We start from the raw sequence: 21,720 nt of genomic DNA, 5'->3' as shown, positions 1-21,720 counted from the left end.
CACCAAACACGTTTTCTCTCAGTGTCGTGGCGGACTAAAACTGCGATGCTGCATTCCGCATTTAGCTGTGTGACAAGACTCAAGAGGTGCTCGAACAGACCGATAGTGGAGCCCAACACTAAATCTGCCTTGGAAAGTATTTCTTACACTCGCTTAGCATGTAGAATTTGCTTTAAAAGTAAATAATGCTGTTAAGCCCCTGGCTTGACCTGACCGAGCTGCTGGTAGTAAGTCCGGCTTACTTGTTGTTTGTCTGTGAGTGTGATCATCGTCAGGTTTAGGCTGAAAACCTTGGAACGAGTAGGATCATCATCATGTCACAAGCACAGGGCTACGACGATGACGACGCCATGGACGAGTTCATGGATAAATTCACTAAACACAAATACAAAGGTGCTTTTGACGAGAGCAACTGGGAGGAGGTGAGCATGATCAGGGTGGCAATGAATGTCAATGAGGAGCTGCTCTTTCTTGACTTCTCTCGGTTTAAAAATGTCATTATTCGCTGAGTCTTGTCTTAAAGAGAAGGTGTGAAAGAGGTTTCTTCGTGTTCTTGATTTTGCGTGTCCTGCTGCCTCCCCACATGACCACGCAAGGAATTTGAGAAAGTGCCCATGTTCATGAAGACGGCGCCGGAGGAAATTGACCCAGAGAAGCACCCGGAACTGGCCTGCCTGCAGTCCATCATCCATGACGACGAGAGGGGACCCGAGGGTACAGGACTGCCCGCTTCCGCTCCCACTGTGGCCCACGTGGACAGACTGTCCCGGGGAGCAGGACAGTGACTCTCGGGACGAGCCCTTGTTGTAAACCGTTTCCAAATCCTTTGGGCAAAGTAACTCACCTCTATAGTTGTGGTGAAGATGACCCTGTTTTACAAGTGTAAATGGGCAGACCACTCTAGCACTTGTCTCTCACATAAGAGTGAATTCATTCTACAACATCCCCTATTAGATGAAACCCTATTGCAAGACCATCATATCATTATTTCTTATGGGGGGGGGGGGGAGTTAGTTGGTTTCTGGATGAAAATGATCACTCCTAACCTCTAACCCCCCCTCCCCCCAGTATATCTTTCTCTGCCTTTGCACCCTTTGCCATTTTTCACTTTCCTTTCAGCCTTTATGCATGATTTTTTTTATTTTTAAATTTTGCTCATATATGTTGATGATATACAGAAATAAAGCCCCCTGGGTCATTTACAGGTTAATTCATTAGATTTAGGTGGAAAATAGCTTGTCTGACACAACACACATTTGTGTTTGAGACACCAAGTGTGTATCTTTGTCCCGAAACATCTGATGCAAGTCTTTTTACAGAAAAAAAAATACCTGCTGCAGATGTAAAATAATGACATAATGGGCAAAAACACCACTGCACGCAATAAAAAGCTGGCTGTATGAAAAGGATATATATATTTTCATAAGCAGATGCAGTGGTTTTCAGTTGTGGTGAACCATTTTATATGCTACGAATGTATTCAAAGGCCTGTTGTGACGTTTCTTGAGAAGAAAGGCATCATTTGCGCAATTCTTATGCTCTACCTAGTCTGAACTCCAGTTCTCATCTGTAGAGTAGAACAGATGCCGTATTTTTCTCTTCACAGAGCAAGCAAAAGCCCTGAAAGACGAGGGGAACGAATACTTCAAGGAGAAGAATTACAAGAAGGCTGTTGTGTCCTACACAGAGGGCCTGAAAAAGAAGTGCCAGGATTCAGACCTCCGTGCCATTCTCTTTACCAACCGGGCAGCTGCACACTTCCACCTAGGTACCTTAACACATTCTGCGCTCTCACTGACCCTCCAGTGCTACCTGTACAGTTTTTTTCAGTAGCTGGTGTCACAACTCATTTGACTGTGGCTGCAGTTGTGGGGAAGAGCACATACACGTTTAATTCTGTGATGTTACATAGTATTAGGCCATAACTAACTACATTTTAGAAATAACACATTTTACTTGTCATTATTCAACGAAAATATCAGCATGCAGAAGCCACATGTGAAAAAGTGCTCCCCTTGACTTATTAGCTTGGAGAATCATCTCAACAGTAACTCTAAGTCATAGCAACTCTGTCATAGTTTTCTCTATATCTTTATTAGCCTCTTGCATCATATTGGAGGGGTGCTGGTCCACTTCTTTTCAAAATGCCTTCAGCTTATTGGTCTTTTAAAGCATTTTTTTTATGTACAGCTCTCTTAAGGTCAGTTTAAGAGTTACACAAACCTTCAGCAGATTTGGGCGTATGTCAAGAGTTCTCACCTCAAGAAATGGATACTGCAATCAAACATCTCAAACCTGGTAAAGCTCCAGGCCCAGACAACATACACCCAGAATTCATCATAAATGCTAGCAAACAGACCATCAATTGGCTTAGGATTTTCTATAACATATGTCTTAAAGAAAAAATTCCAAAAATATGGTGACATGCAAAAGTGATTGGGGTACTTAAGCCGAATAAACCACCAGAAGATGCTAGTAGGTACCGACTGCTATCAGCCTGCTGTGCATTGCATACAAACTACTCTAGAGATTAGTTTATAACCGCATCCAGCCAATAGTCGACCCACAGCTGCCGGATGAACAAGCTGGTTTCCGACCAGGAAGATGCACCACTGACCAAGTCATGGTACTAACTGAAAACATTGAGGCTTAACTTTCAGAAAGGCCTGAAAAGTGGCGTTTTGTTCATTGACTTGTCAGCAGCATACGACACAGTTTGGCACAAAGCTTCAGCACTGAAACTCCACCAAAGAATCCCGACCAAGATGTTAGTTAGGTTTATACTTACTCTGACAACCAGCTGAAGCTTCGCAATGACAGTAGGAAGGACAGCAGTAAGAAAAGATTCCTGAAAAACGGTGTTCCCCAAGGATCGGTTCTTGCTCCCCTGCTCTTCAACATATATACTGCTGATATACCAACAGCAGTGTCCAAGAAGTTCATCTATGCAGACGACATCGCTCTATTAACGGCAGCAAAAAACTTCAAAGAAATAGAAATGTCATTAAGTTCTGATTTAAACAAACTGACTACTTTCAAAAATGGAGACTCAAGCTCAGTGCCAGTAAGACTGTATTTAGCTGCTTCCACCTTACTAATGCATTAGCAGACTACAAACTAAAAGTTACATGCAAAAGGAATGCTATTCCTTCAAACAATTTCCCAAAATACCTTGGAGTAACACTTGACAGAACACTCTCTTATAAACATCATTTAGACCGACTGTCAAAGAAAGGAAACGCAAGGAACAACTTATTGAGAAGACTAGCTGGCCTCTCATGGGGAGCAAACTTAAGAGTCCTACAAACAACATCAATAGCACTCATATTCTCTGCAGCAGAATACTGTGCACCAGTATGGGCTAGAAGCACCCACATCAACAAAGTAGACTGCATTGAACACCACAATGAGAACTGTATCTGGCTGCATCTGCTCCACACCAACGAATTACTTGCCTGTTGTAAGCGGCATACCTCCACCTGATATCAGGAGAGATGCACAGTGCATAGCACTGGCAAAACACTACTTAAATGATAAAAGCTCATTGCTTTACAGTCACCTAACCACTATTATCTCTGGCCAGCAAAAGCAACTTCGTCTGAAATCTCGAAGGCCTTTCCATCAGTACGTGGTGCAGCTGCTTGACAACAGCAATGGCATGTCACCGAAGGCCTGGGTGGAAGCTGAGTGGCAAAAGCAATGGACAAAGGACTTTGGCTCATGGCTACACAGATTTATCCCAGTGCTGTCCTCTAAACCACTTGGAAGCCAGCTACACCGACACTGCTGGGAGCGTCTAAACCGACTACGCACCGGGCGCGGCCGATTCAAGGCACACGTACAAAATGGGACTAGTCGACAGCCCTGGATGCCCATGCGGAGAGCAGCAACAAACTGCAGAACATTTGCTGACTTACTGCCCCACGTACACGCTCACGCCAGTGGATTTGACGAACATCGACGACACTGACGTTAAACTCTGGCTACATGAAACCACTTTTACAGCTTAAAGCTTGCCCTATGTTGCTGAAGATCTGTTTTTGATCATATGATAAATAAGGTCAGTTTGCAACAGCTCAGTGGAACTGAGCTCTGCACTTTTGTCATATCAAAACCATCCCAAAATCCTTTATTTCCACCAGTCCCTTGGAGATTTACTGGTGTAAGCGATCAGTCTGAATTCTTGTTACTAAAGGGGTTCTACAAGCCACTGAATCATAGGGTACAGTTACTTTTTTCATACACGGCTTCTGTATGTTGACTTACCTTTGACTTAATAAATACACACACACACACACACACACACACATTTTCAGAACCGCTTGTCCCATATGGGGTCACGGAGTCAACCCGGCAACACAGGGCGTAAGGCCGGAGGGGGAGGGGACACACCCAGGACGGGATGCCAGTCCGTTGCAAGGCACCCCAAGCAGGACTCGAACCCCAGACCCACCAGAGAGCAGGACTGTGGTCCAACCCACTGCGCCACCACACCCGACTTAATAAATAATAACAGTAAAATCTGTTATGTGTTTTTTGATGTTAGATTTACTGTATCTGCTATGATGACAGATCTATATCTACTAGATGAGTGTTAGTTTTGCCCCAGTATATAAAACAATAGAGTTGAATGAGGGTGTGTCCTCTTTTTCGTACGAGTGCACACTCAGTACAGGTGGTCTTTGTTGATATGTGACCATTGTTGTTATGAACTGTTTCCATATCAGGTAACATGCGTTCTGCTTTTAATGATGCTGTTGCTGCTAAGAAGCTGAAACCTGACCACCTAAAAGCCCTCATCAGAGGTATGCATATGTGACTTCTACCATAATACTCAGACACTGAGAGTTAATATTCATACTAATGAGTGAATGGCATAATTACTAAATTAGCCAGTTAATTCAAGAACCTTCCCTGGGTACAGAATAGGCCCTGAAAGCCAGATTCTGGTAAAAATATGCCCTCCATCATTAGCCAGTGTTGTCTGATAGCGTCTCACGATGAAAACATTTGGGATTGCAGATTTCTCATTTGTATTAATGATATGAAATGTGATTAACATCATTAATGGCATGATTATCATACAGTTAAACCCATTAATTTACGTGGCTTTGTAGGTGCTCAGTGTTGCTTGGAGTTGCGTAACTTTAGTGAGGCTCTGCAGTGGTGTGAAGAGGGATTCAGACTCCAGCCCAAGGACCTGAAGTTACAAGAGCTGAGAGCCACAGCTGATAAGCTTAAGGTATGGATGGAGCGATGCAGATGATATGCAGCTTCTATGCAAGTAGTCTCAGAGCGGCAAAGTAGTTTATTTTTTATCAGGTTAGTCATACTGTAAATCTAATAGGATAATTTGCTCATAAGAGCTGTAATCCTTATTGGATAAAGTGTATTTGGCTTTCATGCAAAGTTTTAAATACTCAGTACATTCAGTGTCTTCGTGATAAGGAGCAGGAGTAAATGAGTAGGAGAGGTGCTAAAGGAAATTCTTTGTGTTCAGAGGACAGCAGAAAGAGATGCCCGGAAGGCAAAGGTGAAAGAGAAGAAGCAGCGTGCGGAGATGGAGACTCTTCTGAAGGCTATTAAGGTGACAGTAATATTTAATGACTGCATATACTGTATACTCATGCTGCATGTGACACTGTGCATATTGGTGAGGGCTGAACATGCTTCCTCCAGATTTTATCTTTAACAGCTGATAAGTTGCAACAACTCGTTGAGTGCCAAAGGTGTTTATTAAAGTGCCAAAATAAGCGTGGAGAAAGGAGCGGATACGATACAAGGTCTTTACAAGAGTATACCATACTTTACATGTGCCTTCACCAGCCACACAGTCAGTAGATCTACAGATCTGAAGGAAGTGAAAATTGACCTAAATATTACATATTATATCAAGGTTCTTCAGTAGGTTTATGCATCACTGTGTAACAATTGCAAATAATTAAAATTGTAGGCAGCTGGTAGCATAGTGGTTAGAGCTATAGCCTTTGGACCCACAGGTTCAAGTCCCACCTTGAGCAAGGTACTTACCCCCAAATTGCTCCAGTAAAATTACCCAGCTGTATAAATGGGTAAATAATTGCAGGTGGCTTAACATTGTAAGTTGCTCTGGAGAAAAGCACCAGCTAAATGAACGAATTTAAACATAAAAAACAAAGTTCAAGGAGTTTTTTTTATATTCAGCTCCAATTGAACATGTGCACCATAGAAACCACACACGCACAGGCTGAAACCGCTTGTCCCGAGTGGGGGACTGCTGATGGGGGAGTAATATACAAGTAACATTTGAACATTACATGTGTAGAACATGAAAACGTGGCCTACTAAGTTTGTGCACCCACTAAGTTGGCTTTAGCTGTTTGGGAAGAATGAGTGAGTTTCTTACACACACTAAGTGTGGCAGACCTGCTGTTACACTGCATTGAGATCTTTGTGGGTTTTGGGTGCAGCTGATACCTCTGTTCATTCAGGTGCTCCAGTCACAGTGTAAGAGTCCAGTAGCCCTTTGCTCAAGCTGGAGATGGCCACTTTGATACTAAATGTATTGTTGGGGGTCATGAAATACTGATTCAGGTTTGCGAAAATTGTTTTTTAAGGAGCGTGGAATAAAACTGCTGAAACCAGAGAAGCCCCCCAAGCACAGTTCGGATGATGAAGACGAGGATGGAGACACAACAAGAGGAATGGCTGCGCTTGATCTTGATGGCCTGTCCTCCCAGGAAGCCACTGGGTTCAAAGTATACTTGGATGACCAAGGCATTCTGCACTGGCCTGTCCTTTTTCTGTATCCTGAGCACGGGCAGACCGACTTCATCTCTTCCTTCAAGGAGTCCGACAGGTGTGTTCATCCAGGAATCCCTCTGTAAAGGTCCTAGTCCACGATGTGGCAACATTCTCTTGAAGTCACTTTTTCATGTTGCTTAATTTGCAAAGAGATATTCTGAGCTAAATTTGCTTAGACCCAGTTTTGAACAGCTGATGCTAATCACAGAACATTTAGCACACATTTAGTACTGTGATACCCAGTCGTTTAATTTAATAGATGATGTACTGTAGCAGAACTTTGTTTGACCAGTCATGCTGTTCCTTCTCAGATTTATAGATCACCTGGCTGTAATGTTTGGCGAGGAACTTCCTCCTTGGGATACTGACAGAAAGTACCACCCCCAAAGTCTACAGGTGAGGTGTCTTTAATGTATTCAGTAATATTTTGGGGGATTTGTGAGAGCTGTAACAAAATTAGTTTCTTATTTACCCCTTCGTTTTGAGTGATGTTGTGTTTTTCCTTTCTGCCTCTGAAATGATGTCTCTGTTTTCCAGCTTTATTTTGATGATGATAAAGGAGAACTTGTTCAGTTTGACCAGGGAGTGTCCCTTCTTAGTGTTCTGAAGAATGACAGGTATTTAATCGTGACTGTGCTGTGGGCTTTTTAACTGTGAAGTCCTGCGTATGAACATGTCATACTGTAAATCCTGGATATTGCTTTTTGTAACTCAAGTGCACGTGGGCTTCTCTTTCAGGTGTTTTGTGAAAGAAGGCACACCCAGCTTTACCGTCCTCGTAAAGGGCTCTCCATTCTGCATGATGTTCTTATCAGGGAAAACTGTGCATCAGCTGAAATGAAGTCCTGACATCAGAACACATTCACTTGCATCTTGTCATTCGCGTTCCAGACAAGGAGAGGATCTTTTCGTCCGGCTTTGTGTGGACATCAGGCCCTGTTTTCATTATGACTTTGTTTTGGGCATTTAATATTTGATGAAAAAAATCATGGCAGTTGAACTTTATGCCAGGTATTGAACTTGAATAATGTCTATTGTGTATATTAGCACTGCATAAATTAATGCAGGAAAAGTGAAACATTTACTGAAGCATGTTTTATAATGATGTGACTGTATTACCATCTAGTGGATGTTCAAAAACATTTCTTGTCAGTTCTGAAGCTCAAATAAGCTTAGAAAACAACTGCTTTCAGGGTGGTAGTTTATCATCTTTTACGTTATAATAAGACAGAACATCTCAGATGAATGAAAAATAAAGGAATGAGTTTATCCAAATAGAGGACATGTTGCTTTTGCATATGGTGAGGTTGAGGTTGTATGTTAGGCTGTGCATTATTGTAAAAGTGTAACAAAGATATTTGCTGATACGTCAGAGGACAACATGCCCAACGAAAGCCTTTCACAGTGGAGAACATAATTTCGATTTGTGTGTGTAGTTGCATGTATGAGTGGAATTGTTTTACACCACCCTCATAATAGGTTGACTCTTCCGTTGTGAATTTTTTAAGCATTATATAGCTGACTGTGTAGTGTTTTAGATTGCAGTGAATTAACATTTCTTAAAAGGTTTTGCACCAGAAATAAAGTTTTAAATGTGGCTTTGTTAACTGAAAGGACGTTACTTCCTGCTGTTTTCTTTCTTGAGGAATGTCACAGATAGCTCTTGAGCTGTTTCATGGTTCTTATGTTTACTGATATTATTTTAGCTGTGATAGTTATCCATGTTGTTACATTTTTCACCCAAGGACTATCACATTTAATGAGAAAAGCTATGGCCCATAGTGGTGAGACTGGTAACGCAACATACTTGATAAACTAGTCTACTGTAGAGATCAAGTCAAAGATGACATACAGAAAATGTGGGGTTTAAAAGCTCCTCTACTTGGTCATGAAAGCTTAAAAAGGAAGTATTCAAGAAATGCAAACTTGTGAATTGAAAGGATTCATTTTTAATTGTCAATGTTTACAGATTTCACAATACACTTTCGGTTATACCAGTGGAGCTGTATGCAAAATTTAAAAGACTCGTGAAGAAAGCACAAGGGTCTAATTTTTACCTCTTGAAAGTTATGAACATAAGTTACTCTACATTTGGCTCACAGTGGCTTTTGAAGCATGTAAAAGAAGCTCTCAAAATGCAAGTAAAAGCACACTTCCATTTTTTAGATTCCATAATGTGTGGTTTTAAGAAACACGCAAATCTTTGGCTTATAAATAATCCTGAAGAAAACTGCTAATCAAGCTGCATATGTACAACAATGTGAATGATGGAGCTGTGAACACTGCATGAACTGGCACTAGAGTCAGAGGTAGAACCGAGCCGTGGGAACACAAACAGCCTGTCGAAGACTGAGCGGTCTGGAGAGACAAGCTAGCACAAGCCCTTCGTAACACCTGCCTCTGCTCAATATCTGTTTCTGTTGTGCAAACCTGTTGGCTGCTCATTTGCCACTCACTTTTAAACAAATTTTTAATGCATGGTAGTAATGTACTTACAGAATAAAGCTTTAATTAAAAGGTGCACATTGTGCACAGGCCTAAAAAACACCTAAGCTTCTAAAGTGTGAGTGAGAGAAGTCAAGGAGAGGCAGAGAAGCTTGATAGATGAAGATGCTGAAAAGTGATACCTGAAAAACACTTTTAAATAAGGCAACTGCAAAGGAAGCAAACTGCAAGCTGGTCAGTGGCAACTAAAACATGAGAAGGGTTTGCATTCATGTATGCTCTCATTTCCAGCAGAATTAAGTGGAGATAGATATTTACCCTTAACACCCACCCACTTGCCAAGTGATTCCAAGATAGTCCCTGGACCCCTGTAACCCTGATCAGGACAAACGGTTCATGAAAATGGATGAATGGATGTACTGTTGGACTCAAAGAGCACATAGTATGACAAGTTTTAAAGCATTCTCAGTATCCGGAACAGTTTAATCTCCATATCTAGAGACTATCTCATTTTTTTCTAGCCACATAACTATGTGTTAGTGTGACATTTCATTGATTTCAGAAGGCTATCTATAACAGCCACCCATGCGTGCTCGTTACCAGTGCACAAACTGAGAAAAATGTCAAGCATGACAATCAGATATGTGGAGTCTGAATTCACCTAAAGAGAATGTCTTTGGAATGTGGAAGGAAACTCATAATAAAACCGCAAGAATATATGAACTCCAGATAGTCAGAGCCAGGGCATGTCACTGCTGACAGGAGCTCTTCTCCGAAAGTGAGAAGACCTCTCTAACACCACCCCACATTCTTCCATACATTTTCAAACGCGACTGGTATTCGTCGAGCTCAGTCTACCAAATAATTCCAAACACGATAACCTACTTTCTGTCTGTACTTTTCTACAAATCCTTTTTCATGCCATTGAAAGTATTTCCAATTTTCAAAACGTTCTCTGGTTTCCTGCTGAACTTTCTATAGACATATTCCATGTAACCATAATCCATGTGGCCAATACAACAAAATAGGATTGTCTTTTTTCTCAGCACAAATACATAGTTAATGCAGGTTTTGCATCACATTATTTTCACATCCTAAATTCAGTCAGAAATAAAGACACAGCAGTATGAAGTACTGCACATTGCTAGTGTTGGTTGCCTCCCGTCCTCATTCGAAATTCTCCGACTTCTCTCACACGGATTGCGATCTGTTGAATGGTCGCTTCGTGGTCGGCCGGCTGGGCTGCACCGTTGACAGCAGGAGTCGCACGAGGTCTAGTCGGCCCGAGCGGATAAGCGCACGGGACAGCTCTGCCACTTCCTCGGTGCGGGTGCGGCAAAGCGCTCGGATCTCCGCCTGCACCACCTCGGGGGGGTGCCTCTCCTCGGCTCGTCGCACCCACACCTCCAGCTGCGTAAGGGCGGGCCCGGGGTCGGGGCCACTCTGCGCAAAGAGGGCCAGTAGGGTCTCCAGGAGACAGTGCAGAGCGGTTGTGTCCCTGCTGCCCAGCGGCTCCAACTCCAGGGCCCGCTTGAAGCACTCTGCGGCGTTGCGTTCCTCTCCCTTCAGCAGGAGGCAGCGGCCGCGCAGCAGCTGCAGCTCCGGGAGGCTGTCGCCGGGCTCACATTGCAACGCCTGCGACAGACTCACCAGGGCGTCATTGAGCGCCTCCTCATCCACCAGCAGGCTCTCCTGCAGGGCGTCCACACCCATGTAGTAAAACACCTGGAGCCGTGGCCAAAGAGCAGTTACACCGCAGGAATTCTCACACCCGAACGTTCACACCTCATCTCCACACGTCTTAACTGACGGAAGTTTCCCGATGTGGGAACGTGACCGATGCGCGGAGAAGGACGGAGCACTCCGTGGGAGCTTCTGTCTCAATCACAACACACGACGCACTCTCACCTGGCCCATCTCGAGGTGTGTCCTCAAACACGGGCGTATGCTCAGAACTCGCTCCAAGTCCGTCTTGGCCTCTGCCAGGTTCCTGCGGTCTGGGATGCCTGCCAGACCAAGCTTAGCCTTCTCTAGGTCTCTCACATATGTTGTTAGGTTGATCTGTGCACGTCACAACATTCACGTCATTTCATTCTTCGCTAAATGTCTTATGTACCTTAACCAGGCATTACCAGTGCATTTTAATTTGCATTAAATGTAACAGTTGACGTGTTCACTCCGTTTATTCCGTTCCAAAGTTTATATCTTTGAGCAGCTGGTGGTGTAGTGGTCAGAGCTGCTACCTTTGCACATGAAGGTTGCAGATTTCATTCTCACCTCCAGCCGCAATACTCTTGAGGAGGGGCGTAGCTACGTGGTGGCCGTGGGTGGCCAGTGCCACCCCTGACTGAACCTTGGCCATCCCTCTGGCCACCCCTGAAGCGCAAAGCACTCTGCCAACACTGAGGGGTGCCTTTTTTTCACCGCTCAAACTTGTACGACGCCTGCCAGACCAAGCTTAGCGTGTGCGGCGCTACTAGGCTGAGGAGCCGCGAACCGCCCGCACAGCACAAACCTCTGTGTGTAGGAGGGAGGAGTAGGACTGGAGTGGTAAAATTCAATTTCGGGAGCATTACTGCGGGCCAAGTCCAACCCCAAGAGAGCAACGCAAGAGGATACGGTGATCGGGAGAGTAAAATCAGTGTTGTTTACCTACATTTCACTACCATTTCGTGAAAGTTTGATAAAGTTGAGGTACTGCGATGTTTCATCGTGAGAAACAAACGTTAGCTTACCATTATATCGCATAACTTAGCTAATGTTAGCTAAAGTTACTGGAACTGCTAGCTAGCTAATTTTTAAAAATAATGTTACCACATTATACGCTTACATGAGTCTGTCACTGTTTTTTGTAAGTAACTATTCAGTTTAATAAAAATAAAAGTGTTTCTTGATAGGTGCGTTTGTCTAAACTGTAGAGAGCAAAAGGGAAGCAGGGGAAGATATGAAGATACTGTAACAGCGCTGAGGAGAGTAAATGTGTAAATAGTTGGCATTAGTGTTTATGTGTGTGTACATAGTTGTGTGTGGTTTCTGATTGGTTGTCGTCCTATTTATGTTCAGTGTTCGAGAGCGGAATTCTGGGGAGTCCCAGGGGGAACCCCTTAACCATGGGGTGCAGCAGGGGGGCTGGGAGTGACCCAGGGGGATTCTGAGGTGTTCTGTGTCTTATACTATCTGAAGTGTCTTTGTTAAGATTGCTGTGGAAGACATGTATGCTTTCAATAAAGAGCATGTTTCTTTTACCCTGTTTGCTAAGCTGGTTTCTAGTAGCTCTGTGTGGGGGGGGACACTACAATACTTTCCTTTCTTATAAACTGAGGACTAGTAGCAGTAAAACTGAAAATGACAAAGAAACAGGAAAATGAATGCCATAGAGAGGGAAGAAGAAGCAGGGGAATGTGCGCTGCTAAGAGAGACAAGGAGGAAGCAGAGATACAGTCCAAGAGAGAGCTTGTGGAGAAGCTCTACAGACACAACGCACATCAGACCAGAATCAGAGAACAGTAGCCACTCATGTAGTCAGTCATTGCCCACCAGGTATGTAGGTTACATCAATTGTGTCTAAAAACACACACACATTTGCAGAACCGCTTGTCCCATACAGGGTCACGGGGAACCGGAGCCTACCCAGCAACACAGGGCGTAAGGCCGGAGGGGGAGGGGACACACCCAGGACGGGACGCCAGTCCGTCGCAAGGCACCCCAAGCGGGACTTGAACCCCAGACCCACCGAAGAGCAGGACTATGGTCCAACCCACTGCACCACCACGCCCCCCGTGTCTAAAAACATTTAAAAAAAAAAATTCCAATACCCAGTTGGCATCATTAGCATCTACAAATAATGTAGAATAAGGATTGTATTAAATGATAGTATAATGTTTTTACAGACCTTTCTAAGTACTGCGCCTGTAATTTCTTGTGTACATTTGTAATAAATTCTGTAGAATTTATATAATTTCTGGCTGTAGATTTTGCTTTTGGTACAGCATATATCACAGTTGTGATTTTTTTTTTTTTTTTTAGCCACCTCAGTGAAATCACTGGGTCTTACTTGGCCACCCCTGAAAAAAAGTTCTGGCTACGCCCCTGCTCTTGAGCAACATACTTACCTGAAATTGCTCCAGTAAAATTACCCAGCTGTATAAATTGTAAGTTGATTTTAGAGAAAAGAATCAGCTAAATGAATTAATGTGCATCTAGCTGACACTTTTCTGGAAAGCATCTCATAAGTACTCACTCATTTATACTGCTGGGTAATTTTACTGGAGTACTTTGCTCATGGATACTACAGCCGGAGCTGGGAAGTCCAAAGGCAGCAGCCGTGACCACTACACTACCTGCTGCCTCTAATCAGAAGGATAGTGGTTTATGCTTGTTTACTATTATTGTTGTTAATTAAACATACTAAAATATACGGGATGATCATAGAGTGATTCACCTTGGCACGGGTGTAGTAAGCTTGCCAGTTAAGCTCCGCGTCAGGCAGTACATTCAGGGCCATGTTACAGATCCCCATGGCCATCTCATACTTCCCTAAAAGGAAGAAAACACTGGCCAGGCGGTTTAGGATGAACGCATCCTCGTTGGCAAGCTTGATAGCCTGGAAGGACAGAGAAATTTGGCTGCAGCAAGAGCGCGCACATACACACACACAGCCTTACAGGCTGAATTGTGTTGCCCAGCCTGAATCTTCTGACACCCCAATCCTTGCAGGTGTGCATGAGAACAAGGCCCAGCGTATTTACTGTGGCATGAAGCAGTAAAGAATGGTGGTATAGATGAGCATAACTGGGGGAGGGGGCAGGGTGATGTATCAGCCCAGTATATGTCTATAACTCCTCCACTGTGTACCCACACACACACATTATCTGAAATGCTTGTCCCATTTGGGGTTGCGGGGAGCCAGAACCTAACCCAGCAGCAGAGGGCATAAGGCTGGAGGGGGAGGGGACACACCCAGGACTGGACACCAGTCCGTCACAAGGCACCCAAAGCGGGACTTGAACCCCAGACCCACCAGAGAGCAGGACCCGGTCCAATCCACTGCGCCACCACACCCCCCTCCACTGTGTACCATTACTAATATTTTATGCCCCCCAGTTGTTACACCCTTGGTGTTGTATTATGAATTGACTGGCAGTCTGTGAGTTTCTCCAGCTGACTGATGCTTTAACTACCCAGAAGGAAAAAATCTTCAATCTCTTTGTCAGCAAGTGTTTCCCCTATCCACGGTAAGCCAGTACCTGGTGAAAGTGGGTGTAGGACGCCATCCATGCATTACTTTAATAAAATAGAGGCGAAAGGACAGCGTCTCATTCTCATACTCACTGTTCCGTAGCAGGACAGCGGGTCTGATCCAGAGAAGCCGCAGTCGTGGACGGACATAGGAACTATGGAGAACTCGTCCTTCCTTTCCAGCATGACCCCCACGTAACACCAGGCCAGGGCTACGGCAGCGGAGGAAGGAGAGGACAGCAGGTGAGCTTCAGCTCACTGGTAAACCTTATCTGACATTCCAAGAAGGACGTGGCCAGCGCTACAGGCTCTCGGTCCCCCATAACAGCAGTCCGGACTGGTGGGTTTTGAAAGATAGAGTGCTGCTTGAAAGTATGTGAACCCTTTAGTCATTGTTCATGTACAATATATTGAAATAAATCTATAAAATCTAAATTTTAAACTAATAAAATAAACACAGGATTATGATTTACACACCTGTTTCTACTTACCTACTTGGTTTAACCAGTGCAACCTGGGGTTCACTTATTTTTGCACCTGCACCACTTCTGTTTTTCTACACTCATGATTTCCTCTAAACAAACATATGGAATTGGTCATCACGCACCTATTGTGTCGGATGAGAAAGACTGCTTCTCATCCAATAACCATTTTGTGGTAAAACTAAGGGACACCAGGGGGTCACATACTTTCAAGCAGCACCGTACGTAGCCAAGTTCACTGAGTTTAACGATGAAAAGCAAATATCATTTTGTTTTCAGGCTTGAGAAGGTTTCTTTCAGACTTTACTCTACATGTCCAGCGTGGTATGAGGAAGGCTTGCTATTACCGAAGTAACTCCGACCCCAAACACTGATCTTATAGCACGCACGGGGGTGTACACGGTCGCTCTGCTCTGGAAGGCCTGGACCCACAGCCGTCAGCACAACCCTACCTTTGTCATGGATCTTCTCGGATTTGATGGTTTCCGTGAGGAGCTTCAACGCCTTGTTAAAGTGGGACAGTCTGGTGTACTCCAAATCCTCCTTCCCCTTCATCATGCTCTCTGCCCTAAGCAGTGAACGAAGAGAAATATCAATAAACACAGCTGTTTGCGGCAGAATAGGTGACTGCGGTCCAGAGTCCCTGCTGTGAAGCCGAGCCATGGTGGGCAGCACGTTCCGCTCCGGAAACTTCTCTAGCTCTATGAATGACTTAAAGTGCACGACACTTTCAGGAAAGCACGAGCTAATGAGCTGAAAGGACAATTGTAAACAGGCCGCATGAAAAAACACGGATACCTTATATGCAGCGTGGCCATTTTAAAGTACCAGCTCCTCTTCTCTTCAGTGGGTACCTAAGAACAAGCAAAAAAACACTGTATTTTCACCATGCACACCAGCAGTGATGGGTAGTGTTAGATGCAACACTATTGTTTCTTATAGTTAATGCAGGACAGTTGTACTATAAACTCACAGTGTAGTCTGTTTAAGCTTTTTGCGTAATCTCAGGTGGAATCGCAGGAAAACTGTTGCATTTTTATCTTTCTTTACTAGTGAACTCTCTTTTGCACAGTGAAGTGCTCTCACCAGCTGGCCGCCGTAGCGCAGCGCCTTGTTGTACAACGTGAGCGCCGCCGTCAGCCTCTCCCTCAAATCCTCATCGCTGTTGAGATCCACGTCGCACGGATGCGCGTAGGCCTGCTCGGCCAGGCAGCGTGCCGCCAGCAGCCGCGGCTCTCCCGAGCTCAGCTCGCCGTGGTCGAGCCCCATGAGCGCCGAGAGCCTCTCCACGCACTCGGCCCCCTCGGCTTCCCTCCCCAGTTGGTCGTAGACGTGGCCCAGGTTGGCCCAAGCATTCAGGTTTCCTGGGTCTTCCTCGCAGATGCTCCGGAAGGTCTCCTCGGCGACCCCCAGCTTGTCCAGGTGGAAGGACAGCAGGCCCATGAAGTTGCGCACGGCGTATTGCTGGAACCCTGCCTCGGCCTCCAGCTCGGCACGCAGGCTGTCCTGTTTGAGACGCGTGTCTCGCTGCCGCAGCTCTGCTGGTCCGCTTGGCTCGCAGTTCAGATGCAGTTCCAGATGGAAGTGGCCGGGAATGTACTCGAAGCCCTCAATCAGAGCTTCGATGTCCTCGCCCGTTCTGCCTTCCTCCATGGTTTGTTCCACTCCTCTGCAACTTGCTGTCTCTGTCTGCTCCCTGTGGACAGGTAATTCAGGTTTAGGCGGGACATCAGGGGAGGGGACAGATCAAGCTGTCGAACAAGGGCTGTCACAGTGCAGGCCTTCCCCCTTGGCAAAATATTACATTTTATTATTGCAGATGAGCATGTCTGAGACATGCATTGTGTATTTGCATGCATATTTGTTGGCAGGCATGAAGATCAGGAGCAATAATGCTGCCAAAGAGTAACGTGATCAGAGACTTCTTCTTGCTGCACTGATTCCAGCAGGCAGTGTGGGGCTGCTGAAGAAAGGGTTTCTTTCACCATGTTCTCATACTTAATATTATAAGTATAAGTATATAATTGACATTTTTGGTATTGCACCAAAGTATTATTATACATTGGAAAAAAGTCACATAAATGAATACATGTACTTTGTGAATTTGCCCGGGTTATAATTCATAACTGGCTGTTTCTTAAAACACTGTCCAGTTATGGCTTGATGCAAACATTATCAAAGACAAAGCAGAATCTTTTAATTTCATGTGCTGGGGTATCACTGTTGTATTGTGATGATGCGCTGCACACACGCACACGAGGCAGCCGTTGTTCTGACAGCTGCAGTTCCCAACGTCGCCACTAGAGGGCGAATTCATTGCACTCCTGAAATATGGATAGAAAAAGTAGGCTTTTATTATTAAACCCACACACACACACAAACACACACAGACACACGCACACACACATTGTCTGAAACCACTTGTCCCATACGGGGTCGCAGGGAGCCAGAGCCTGACCTGGCAACACAGGGCGTAAGGCTGGAGGGGAATGGGAGAGACCCAGGATAGCACGCCAGTCCGTCGAAAGGCACCCCAAGCGGGACTCAAACCCCAGACCCACTGGAGAGCAGGCCCCGGTCCAACCCACCGCACCACCATTATTAAACCAAGGAAGCATTTTAATTTACTGTAGATACACATGGTGAGATATGATTTGAAATATAACATAGTGATAAGACATAGCTGTCAATAGAGGGTATGGGAAACTGCAAACACTGAGCTGATTTCTGTCTCTGATTATGAATCAACTGACATTTTCTTCTTAATATTCCAATATTCAATAGCCTGTTCATTTTTTTCCCGTTTTACATTTTTGTGTATTTTATTTTCTCCCTTGTGCTGTTTCAATTAGTACAGCTCATAGAGACTTGAACTTACTGTTTTATTCCCATGTGGAGGCATTAGATTTAGTGGCTTCCCCCGTGCAGCAGTGTTTGATCAGGCTCATTCAGTATAGCCATCAACAGTCCCTTGTCACTGAGCTTCTCGCTCTTTTGGTCTCTTTTTTTTTTTTCCTAAAACGTTTCCCTTAGTTCATCTGGAAAATATGAGACTGTTGGATTTGTCTTCTATTTTTTTTTCTCCTTCCTGAAATGATATTATAGGCAGTGGGCTGTTTGGTGATGTCATCCCAAAGGGGCTGAAAGTAGAGAAGGTGAATGAGCTGCGTCACATACTGTGATTCCTTAGTGGGGGTGGAGGAGAGGAGATTTTAAACCAGGCTCATATGCAAAGTACTCTTGCAGTGTAGGAAAATATGTTTTCATATCAAAAGGCATCTCGTTTCACAATGCCCTGTATGCAAAGACCCTTTGCGTACTGAATGGGTACCTTTGTTAAAACAATGACTGAAGCCATCATATAAGAATTTTCTGAGTGAAATTTTACAACCTACTGACATATGAGTTATTTTTACAATTAGCCTATTTTAATCCAATGAAATAAAATATGCATAAACTATATTATACATGGAAAGGTACTGCATGACTGGTATAAACAAAAATTCAGACACATTTATTACCTATTCATTTCATCTATACAGTACTGTATACTAATATTTCTTGCAACCCACGGGGGGGCACAGTGGGGCAATGGCCTTGGTTGGGTCCTGCTCTCTGGCAGGTCTGGGGTTCGAGTCCTGCTTGGGGTGTCTTGCGACGGACTGGCATCCGGTCCTGGGTGTGTCCCCTCCCCCTCCGGCCCTGAACCCTGCGTTGCCGGGTTAGGCTTCGGTTCACCGCAACCGTGTTTGGGACCAGTGCTTTCAGACAATGTGTGTGTGAAACCCACAGCCAATAAATGTAATATATTTCTCTTGCTTTTGGTCTACTATAAACTTACTTAATTTTTAAAATATTCAAATGATTTAATAAATATTTTGAATTGATTATTTTTGGTTTGTATCAAAACACTGTAACTATATGAGTCTGATGAGGGCCAGTTCATGTAAAACCTATATCATATACTGTACTGTATATTTAGTATTTTACACACATGTATGTTGTGATCCACAATTAAGCCTGTTATCTAATGTTTTTCTGTTGTCACAGACCTGATACAGTAAACCTGTCAAGCAAGATGAATTAACTAGCCAAGGACTGGTACAATTTTCAATCAGCCACTCAAGATTAATAAGATTATAGTCATCCATGCCAGAACTCCTAGTAAAGCCTCATTCCCCACATTTCAACCCATCAAGGAAAGTGGTGTCTCTGTCCTTCTGCTATCATTCCATGACATCACCTGCTCCCTGAATCCCATCCCTTCTCCTCTCTTACATTTCCCTGCAACTCTTCTTTTATTTCTTCCTCACTATACAGTGGTATATTCAAATCTGCCTTTAAAACTGTTCACATTTCACCCTCGGGGACCCAAACTCAGTCCAGAACTACCGACCACTCTCTCTTCTCCCTTTCTTCTCATAAACTCTGGAGCATGGAGCCTACAACCAGTTATCTGTATTCCTTGTTCAGAATGATCTCCTTCACGAATCCCTGAAGGAACCTAGACTGCCTTCCTTGCAGTGACAAAAGCTCTAAAGTGAGTTGGAGGTATCTCCCTCTCCTCAGTGTCTTCTTCTTGATCTCCCTTAACCACTAGATCCTACCTTTCTCTCCAGAACAGCTTGGAATCTATGTACCGGCACTGAAATTGCTTGAATCTTACCTATCAGGTGGATCTTACTAGGTGGTTTGGCGTGGTTCCTAGTCTTCCCCTCAGTCTCTTTCAACTGGTTTTCAACAAGCCTCCATAGATATATCCACTTGCATTGCAGTTTGCCTCTTGGTCATCTTTACTTGGATAGCTAGCTATTATCTAAAGCTCAGTATCTCCAAGACTGAGAGCCTTCATCTCACACCAACTTTATCCACTTGTCAGGAACTCTCTATCAGTCTGGTGAGTTTGCTCATTTCATCCACTTCATCAGCAAAGAGTCTGGTGGTAACCACTAGTTATCTGCAGGATTCCTCCATGCCTCACAACATACTCTAGACAGCTCCTCATCCAGGATGTGGTAATATCCTGCCTGGGCAATTGCAACTCTTTGATGTCATGTTTTCCAGCTTCTGCCAGCAAGACTCTCCAGGTGACTCAGAATACCATAATACAAGTTGGGTTTGACTTACCAAAGCATTCCCATGTATCTCTTTTTGTCTCCCTTCATTGGCTTTCTATAGCTGCTGATATGAAGATCAAGAGTCTGGTCATAGCCTAGAAGACAGTCAAATGATTTGAACCCCAATACCTACATGGCCTGATGAGTCCCTACACTCCAGAGGACTGCAACACTCCTCCATCTGTGGCCACTTGGTGGTCCCACACATGAGTGTCAAAATCAAAAAGACTGTAGGTTCTTAACTGTGGCAAAATGAGCCCCTCCGAGAACTGCTGAATCCCTTGAAACAATCAAGAGGTCTCAAAACACATCTCTTTCTATCGCAATGCTTATAAATATTTAAGCAGCACAGTGGGCAGTCTTACTACTTTATATCTAAAGATTTGTGCATTAGAGTTCAGTCCAGCTCTGTCTGTTTGATGTTAACATGTTCTACATCGGTTTTCTCCTGGAGTCCAGTTTTCTCTCACAGCCTAGTGGCATGTTGTTCAGCTGAACTGGAAACTCCTCAATGCCTTGGGGCAGCACCAGGGTTCAGTTTCAATGGCACAGTTGTCTCATAGCGCCTGCACAGAGAAAGTGGATGTAGGTTGGATCCTCACTCAATCTGTATGGAGTTTGTATGTCCTCTTTGAGTTCACCTGGGTCTAAGGACATGTTTCAGATGAACTGATAGCTCTGACTTGCCCATAGTGTGAGTGTGAGCGTGAGTGGTACATTGGCCTGGAGTATTGATGAGTGATTGACTGTAGGTAGTATATGAAATACTGTGAGACACATTGGATCTAAAATGTGTTAGCAAAATATTAAATAGTGTTCCGTGTAAATTGCTTTAGAGAAAATTGTGCGCTAAATGAATAAATGTAAGTACATGAATGTGTGTTTGATGTGTACACACACAGTGACCAGTGTGTACTCTGCTCAAGGCTGCTTTACTGCCTGTGTTTTGTGGGAAACAGTCCAGGCACTACAAACTTGAGTGCATGACAGTGAAAATAGATAAATCTGTGTGATACATGTATCCAATACACCAACGTATATATAATAGTTTATAGTTCTAATCTGTTAGATTTTCATAGAACAGTTTTTTTCTGGGTGATATGCAAGCCCCACAGGAAAAACAAATCATCATTCCATAAAAGCCATTTAATGTTTCTTGATGGTATTTTAGTTTTTATGCATATTTTACTCTGATAAACAACCTAAATATGAACCATAATGGTAGCAAGTGGCATGATAAAGTATTATAATTTCATAACCAAATGTTTCTGTGTCACTTTCAAGAAAGGACTGTCCTATTCTGGAAAACACACAATAATAATGTAATAGCGCTGAGGGGAGTAAATGTGTAAATAGTTGGTATTAGTGTTTATGTGTGTGTACATAGTTGTGTGTGGTTTCTGATTGGTTGTCGTCCTATTTATGTTCAGTGTTCGAGAGTGGAATTCTGGGGAGTCCGGGGGGGAACCCCTTAACCATGGGTTGCAGCAGGGGGGCTGGGAGTGACCCAGGGGATTCTGAAGTGTTCTGTGTTTTGTACTGTTTGAAGCGTCTTTGTTAAGCTTGCCCCTGAGAGACATGTACATTTCTAGTAGCTCTGTGGGGGGCCGCTATTATTATAATAATAATGCAAACATCGCACATTCCTGCAAGTA

At 44.0% G+C, this 21,720-nt stretch overlaps 2 protein-coding genes across 2 annotated transcripts; one reads left to right on the top strand and one right to left on the bottom strand.

Annotated features, from left to right (window-relative positions):
- The first annotated feature begins 5 nt into the window (after positions 1–5).
- Positions 6–8,376, top strand: ttc4 (tetratricopeptide repeat domain 4). The gene is made up of 10 exons (XM_018734326.2): positions 6–422; positions 597–714; positions 1,607–1,768; positions 4,728–4,805; positions 5,118–5,242; positions 5,501–5,587; positions 6,597–6,838; positions 7,095–7,179; positions 7,321–7,400; positions 7,522–8,376. The coding sequence occupies exons 1-10, from the start codon at positions 315–317 to the stop codon at positions 7,622–7,624; spliced, it is 1,188 nt and encodes a 395-aa protein (XP_018589842.1). The 5' UTR covers positions 6–314; the 3' UTR covers positions 7,625–8,376.
- A 389-nt stretch (positions 8,377–8,765) lies between these two features.
- Positions 8,766–16,623, bottom strand: ttc22 (tetratricopeptide repeat domain 22). Its single transcript, XM_018734260.2, has 7 exons — positions 16,035–16,623; positions 15,747–15,802; positions 15,401–15,516; positions 14,560–14,678; positions 13,670–13,831; positions 11,137–11,289; positions 8,766–10,953 (listed from the first exon to the last, which is right to left on the bottom strand). Exons 1-7 carry the CDS (start codon positions 16,599–16,601, stop codon positions 10,420–10,422), a joined length of 1,707 nt encoding a protein of 568 aa, XP_018589776.2. The 5' UTR covers positions 16,602–16,623; the 3' UTR covers positions 8,766–10,419.
- Positions 16,624–21,720: the final 5,097 nt, after the last annotated feature.

Source organism: Scleropages formosus, chromosome 9 (genome assembly GCF_900964775.1).
Source record: "Scleropages formosus chromosome 9, fSclFor1.1, whole genome shotgun sequence".
NCBI lineage: Eukaryota > Metazoa > Chordata > Actinopteri > Osteoglossiformes > Osteoglossidae > Scleropages > Scleropages formosus.
The sequence above is the reverse complement of the archived record's forward strand: the minus strand, read 5'-3'. Positions and strand labels throughout refer to the sequence as shown.

Coding starts and splice junctions, on each gene's coding strand:
- ttc4 (XM_018734326.2), top strand. CDS start 315: ATGTCACAAGCACAGGGCTACGACGATGACGACGCCATGGACGAGTTC. Junction 5,588..6,596: donor CTCTTCTGAAGGCTATTAAG/GTGACAGTAATA, acceptor TTGTTTTTTAAG/GAGCGTGGAATAAAACTGCT. Junction 6,839..7,094: donor TCCTTCAAGGAGTCCGACAG/GTGTGTTCATCC, acceptor GTTCCTTCTCAG/ATTTATAGATCACCTGGCTG.
- ttc22 (XM_018734260.2), bottom strand. CDS start 16,601: ATGGAGGAAGGCAGAACGGGCGAGGACATCGAAGCTCTGATTGAGGGC. Junction 15,803..16,034: donor TGCGCTACGGCGGCCAGCTG/GTGAGAGCACTT, acceptor GCTTGTTCTTAG/GTACCCACTGAAGAGAAGAG. Junction 14,679..15,400: donor CGAGAAGATCCATGACAAAG/GTAGGGTTGTGC, acceptor CCGCTGCCGTAG/CCCTGGCCTGGTGTTACGTG.